We start from the raw sequence: 6713 nt of genomic DNA, 5'->3' as shown, positions 1-6713 counted from the left end.
TATCTGTAATACTATATGTTGTGTTTGTCGGGATCCGATGGATAGAGAATACTATGTTATGTTAATTATCAAGTTATTACCTATGTGTTGTTTATGATCTTGCATGCTCTCCGTTATTAGTAGAGGCTCTGGCCAAGTTTTTGCTCTTAACTCCAAGAGGGAGTATTTATGCTCGATAGTGGGTTCATGCCTCCATTAAACTAGATGATTCCCCACGCGTTGTGGTGGGATATGTTTGGTGAAATAATTTTGAAGCAATGTGTCAACTCTATTGTAATTTGCCTTATATATGTACATTCGCAAGTACCTATAAAAGGTTTATTTTAAGATGAGAAGGTAGAGCAAGGAATGTAATGTAATGATTTCCTCAATTTACTTCAGAGACAACTGATACGAAGTCGCCAAATTTCATATGATGGGAAGTCAAAATATTAAAAAATATTTATTAGAAGTGAGGAAAAATACATGTTATAATACGGGTGCAATATGTTATAAAATCTTTAGTAGTTAAACTTTCTATGAAGCACTCCAAAATGAACTCATCCTTGGCAATGGTACGCCAAAATGCTTGTGAGTCCTTTCATTTTGAAGATTAAAATGAACTCATCCTTGGCAATGATACACCATTGTATTCAATTTTGTTGTTGTTTTATTGCACAAAGTTAATAATGGAAGAACCTAAGGTTTACATTCTGGTAGTATAGAGCACTGAAAACTATCTTCATTACGGAGATTAAATGAACAACTAATAGTAGTATTACACCAAAGTAGATTACCAGCAAAAAGAAAAGATTTCAATAGCTAATTACTTACCTCTTGTGAAATGATAATTTAGTTTACTACTTTACTGCATCTGAAAATAGCTTAACACTGTAATATCCAAGTGTCCAACATGTAATGCTAAGATGAGCTCACATGTTCATATTTCCAAGAATCCATATATTCAGGTTCAGCAGACCCCGAGCGTCGCTGCCAGGAATTTTAGCTAGTAGAATTGTAAGCTTCGGTAAAGAAATTGTTAATTTCAGCGCTTACAGTATACTGGTGCAGAAACAATCCTATTGAAAAATATAATATGAACATAGAATGGTAAATTAATAAGAGATGCATAGAGTACAACATTATATGAACTATCACGCTTGATCCGGTTGTGCAAACTTGTGACAAATGAATAGGTACTTACGATGGGACTGCATTGCAGAAAGAGTATGAGATGAACCAAAATTAAAATGTTACTCATAATTGGAGTAATATTTGACATAACACACTGTCTATCCAAAAGTATGTGCCAACTTGTTGTCACTAAGCACGATGGATTTTAGGTACCAACTGAGCATATATGGTCCAACAGTATAGCTCGTATGCTTAATTCAAAGGTACTTCTTGGTCGATGACCTATCGATCTTTAGCTTGCCTCCACTCGCTTGCCTCAAACATACTATGAGGTTTAACAGTTTGAAAATCCATACAACATTCAGATGCTGTTAACCTTACCTATTGGACTATACTGGAACGTGAAGTTCGATGGATCAATGAGCACATCTTTCATGCCGCAGAGCACATCAATAGATGTATCCCATTGATTTATCTTATGCTCAATAATATCGTACAAAAATAGATCTGAGAAATTTTACAATGGCACACACCTCCTCCATAGAAAGAATGCAGGATAGGAGGACCATGTACCAAGCACGACAAACAGGTGAAAGGGCGCACAGGGGAAGTGACGTACGTCTCGCGCGGCAGCAGCAAGCACATCTGCACATGTTGTCGTGGTGGTGTAGCTCCAATGTAAGCAGCGAGCGTCTCCCGTCTATGGCGATAGCGAGCTTACTTGAAAGAGATCAGGTAGGTTGTAGTGTGATGGGAGGAATGGACGGGTGGGCAAGACGCGGATTATGGGAAGAGAGAAGGGCCTTATATACACATGCCAAAGAAAGGATGATCCTCAATTTCTGCTACAAATTAGTAGTGGAGAAGATGAAGAGGAAAGTAGCCGCATTAGACCAATACAGAGGGAAATTAGTCGATGGGAGAGTAAATAAAGAGACGAAGAGCCGGATAGCAGCGTCTGAAACAAATGATCGCTACTGGTGGAAATGCAGAATGGAGTGGGACATGAGAGGACGCTACAGTAAATACCATTATTAGGTAGTGTGGGATGGAAATAATTAGCTAGTGCAGAGAAATAACCATGCATGCATGCTAAATTGAATTCCCCGGTGGGTTTAGCTGATCAAGCAGCTTAGTTGATGGAAAATGGAATCAGATGGTAGAAAGAATCTGAGGTGGTGGGACCGCTAAGGTGTCATAGCTGCATGTTTAGAGAAATAGGATAGTGGGGATGAACTTCTTAGTTATATAGGATCTGGGACAGTGACAGAAAGTTCTAAGGTTGTGGATGTGCTGTTGCCACTAGGGATAAAACATTGATGCTATGTCTAAGGATGTAGTTATTGATTACATTACGCACCATACTTAATGCAATTGTCTGTTGTTTTGCAACTTAATACTAGAAGGGGTTCGGATGATAACCTGAAGGTGGACTTTTTAGGCATAGATGCATGCTGGATAGCGGTCTATGTACTTTGTCGTAATGCCTAATTAAATCTCACTATATTTATCATGTCATGTATGTGCATTGTTATGCCCTCTCTATTTGTCAATTGCCCGACTGTAATTTGTTCACCCAACATGCTTTTATCTTATGGGAGAGACACCTCTAGTGAACTGTGGACCCCGGTCCTATTCTTTACATCGCATACAATCTACTGCAATACTTGTTTTACTGTTTTCTGCAAACAATCATCGTCCACACAATACGGTTAATCCTTTGTTACAGCAAGCCGGTGAGATTGACAACCTCACTGTTTCGTTGGGGCAAAGTACTTTGGTTGTGTTGTGCAGGTTCCACGTTGGCGCCGGAATCCCTGGTGTTGCGCCGCATTACATTCCGCCACCATCAACCTTCAACGTGCTTCTTGGCTCCTCCTGGTTCGATAAACCTTGGTTTCTTTCTGAGGGAAAACTTGCTACTGTCTGCATCACACCTTCCTCTTGGGGTTCCCAACGGACGTGTGTCAACTGCACGCATCAATAAGCTCGACGAACATCTGCTCCTCCTCTTCGTCCGAGTCCATGGCCGGCGAGGCAAATGGACGAACACCTGACGGGCGTGGTCGAGGCAACCCGAGCCGCGAGCGACGAGGAGCAGGCCAAAGTCGGAAAACAGGCCGGCGGAAGAGCAGCCAGATAGGCCGTCGTCCAAAGACGGCGGAATATAGGCAGGTGGGGAAGGAGGGGCGGCGGAATCTGGGCAACAAGCCGGCGGGGTGGTGCCGGCGGCGAGAGAGATACGAGGGGTGGGGGAGATTTTGAGCGACGTGGCGGTGGGGTTCGTGCGTCGAGTCACCGACAGATCGGGCCATTCCCCGCTTTTCACTCGTCCGGAGTCCCCGATAGGTCCCCGGGGGGCCGGGGATGGTGTGGGCTCGCCGGATGGATGAATGGCCAAATCCGGATGAAAACGAGGAACCGGGGGCGCGACTGGGCCGAATTTTGCCGTCCGGATGGGAAAAACGTCGCTCGGGGGCCTCGTCGGGGGGACGAGTGGAGATGCTCTTATTATCATCATCATCAATGGCCATCTTTGAACACGTACGCGAGGAGGAGGTCAAGGTAGCGCGACAGGCCTCGTGCACCGTCGCCGGTTGCACCCGAGGCCGCTGTCGACGCTGCCGCGCCATGCGGTCGCTGCAAACCTCCTCAGTCAAGGCTACCACGCGCACTAGCTCCACCTTGTCCTACTCCTTCCTCATGTTCCGGCGAATCTAGGCGATATTTCGAGAATCGCTAAAATCGTCTCTATCTTCTTCACCTCCGGCCTAACACCACCACTGTAGATTCCCTTAGTCCCGCGCATCCCTCTTCGCTATCACCTCTCTGTGTTTCGCCGCCGTACGCCACCCGTCCCGTTGAGGACCCATCAATGGACCAGCACACACAACTTTGGTGGAAGATAGAGACATGGTTGAGATAGATACGAGGTAAGGGATGACAAGTGGGCCCCATGTCCACTTCACCTCGTCCTTGTCCTCCACCTCACCTCGTCCTCCATGTTGGCTGCCACTTCAGCTCTTACAGTTGAGCCCCACCTGCCACGCCGGCTATCAAATTGTTCTTAGATGTGAATTAGTGCGATTTATAATGCCACACCTCAGAAGTGGTAGATTTTAGGATTTTTTCTTTGCAAATATGGTACTCATCTGGTTTATGTGCAAGACACATGTGAAGAAAACCAACCATCTTTAACAAAAAATGAAAACAACCATTTTCTTCAATATTGAAGATGTTTTATAAACTTGCAGCACACAATGCCTTTGTGCGCGTAGCATATACTTTTGGTGGAGGAAAATAGTGAGACCAAATTACCATGTGGTACATGTGGAGAGCAACTAAACAATTGTTATAAAGAAAAAATAGTGAGACCAAATTAGGATACGAAATGGGAAATCCGGCATCCGACAAAGCATCTCCCTAATCCCTCCCGCCGATCCCCCAGCATCTTCCCCTGATCCGCACCTTGGCCTCAGCATCCAACGGCCATGTTTTGATCACCCACCTCCTTCTCCCCGCCATTAAATACCTCTCTTGCTTCCATTTTTCATGCCCACTACTAGCTCAGCCACTCCTGAACACAGCCACCGCGAAAACCATCATCAAACCAAGAAGAAACGCAGGCGATCGGGATGGACCTCCTAGAGCAGCCCCTCGAGGCCGTCGCGTTCCGCATCTACTCCCTCCCCGAGGTCGCCGCGGCAGGCGCTGCGGCGTGGACCTGCCTCGCCGCCGTCCTGGCCGCCGCGGCCGCCGCCGGCGTCTGGCGCCTGCGCTCGTCTTCGACGGCTGATTTCACCGACGACACGAAGCCCCTGCAGTTGGATACGTCCAAGCCGCCGATTTCAGCATCGGAGACGAAGAGATCGGCCGAGAGGCCGACGGAGCCGACGACATCATCGCCGGCGCCCTCGCCGAAGGAGAGGTACACGGCGTATTACCAAGACAGCGGCCGCGTCGGATACTGCGGCGTGGAGAGTGACGACGAGGAGGACGAGGAGAAGCTGGATCCGCAAGACTACGATGGCGTGTACGGGCCGTGGGAGAAGAAGGATCCGTTCGAGTGGGAGGTGGTGAGGTCGCTGGTGCCTGTCGTGGCGACGGCGACCACTGACGTGATCGGGCGGTACCGGAGCCCCAGAGCGGTCAGCGGCACCGTCGTGCGGCTGTGGGATCAAGGCGCCGATCACTGGGGCTTAACGGCGGCGATACCCAGACGGGGGGTTATTAGAGCTGGCACAGCCTCGAGCTTCTGATCGCTCCAAATTCAGGAGTAGCAATAAAATGTACTGATAGTAGTAGCAGCAGCTGGAATCAAAATGGTTCATGTAGCGCGCTTTAGCGGTTGTAAATCGTAATAACATGGAGTACTCCATCTAATCTCGCATCCGATTATATCGTTCTCGAGTTCCTCTGCCAAACGCTGCTAGCGGCGGCGCCTCGCAGTCGGCCAGCATTTGTTGCTTCATTCGACAGAGATCGATCGATGCTGATCACCGGTTCCTTCTTTCACAAACCACTGGCGCGCGGTACAGTAGTAGGTAAGCCTGTGATGGAACGGTTTCGAGTTCCGACATGACGTTTTTTGCCGATCGCAGACTCGATCTATCGTTCTGCTCGCCACGACACGCAAGATTACCCATCCATCACGTCGAGTGCTGCCTTCACCTACCTTTGCATGCTTCCAGAAGGCCCTTACTTGTCACTCACCACTTGAGCAGACCACTAGCTAACAAAGCGATCAATCAGTGGCCGATTCACCGCACGACAGTGTGCCAGGGCTCACGAAAACGTACGCCACATGTCCGGCGCCATGATCCGGACTACCGCCGCCGATCTGGTGCGTGCGCCGGTTGCGTACGCCAAGCTAGCTGCCGATCGGATGGTAATGGCAGGAGTGGTTCAGCCGCCTCCGGACATTCAGACGTGCGATTCCGTATGCCCGTTGCACCTACCGCGCGTCCTGGGAGAGCACGGCCTCTGCGTCCTGCCATTTACTTCAGTTAACGTTGCTATTCAGAGATGGTTGGTGCGGCCGGAGAGAGCATCTGGTTGGGTGCGACATTACCGCAAACGGCTTGCGCGCGCGCGCGCAGCTCAAGCCTGAAGCTTGGCCATAGCCATTGCCTGACGATAATTTCTGTGGCCCGCCTGACACTGACGGTGCCGGCTGCGGCAGCATCGGCTACGTTTGTCTGACCTCTTGTCTTGGATCGGCCGTGGAGAGCAGTTGCAGTTGCGAGCCTTTTCCGCCACTGGTGTTTAAAACTTGAGCGTTCATGGCCAGGGATGGACGGCCGGTCGGTGGTCGGTTCTCGCGGTTGTGGTCTTGTGGCTCTGCCTGCCTGACTGGTACGATCGACTGAACCGCTACTGGGTTTTGAAGTGCCCCTTATGCCATAAAAAAATAGTCCGCACTCCAGCTTAGTGACCTGACGCAAAATGTTTGGTCTGTCCGTAGCCACACTCGCCTATCAGATGCACGCAACCGCCAACGCACATGTGATGTGAGGCTCCTGCCTACCACCATGAGCTGAGGCCATACTCTTCATCAAACAAGAGAGGATCGTCGCTAATGCTCTTCCGGCATAAAAGAT

At 48.8% G+C, this 6713-nt stretch overlaps 1 protein-coding gene across 1 annotated transcript; it reads left to right on the top strand.

Moving 5' to 3' along the window:
• The first annotated feature begins 4742 nt into the window (after positions 1-4742).
• LOC124706595 lies at positions 4743-5372 on the top strand. The gene has a single exon (XM_047238256.1). It carries the CDS (start codon positions 4749-4751, stop codon positions 5370-5372), a length of 624 nt encoding a protein of 207 aa, XP_047094212.1. The 5' UTR covers positions 4743-4748.
• Positions 5373-6713: the final 1341 nt, after the last annotated feature.

This window comes from Lolium rigidum, chromosome 1 (assembly GCF_022539505.1).
Source record: "Lolium rigidum isolate FL_2022 chromosome 1, APGP_CSIRO_Lrig_0.1, whole genome shotgun sequence".
Taxonomy (NCBI): Eukaryota; Viridiplantae; Streptophyta; class Magnoliopsida; order Poales; family Poaceae; genus Lolium; species Lolium rigidum.
The sequence above is the reverse complement of the archived record's forward strand: the minus strand, read 5'-3'. Positions and strand labels throughout refer to the sequence as shown.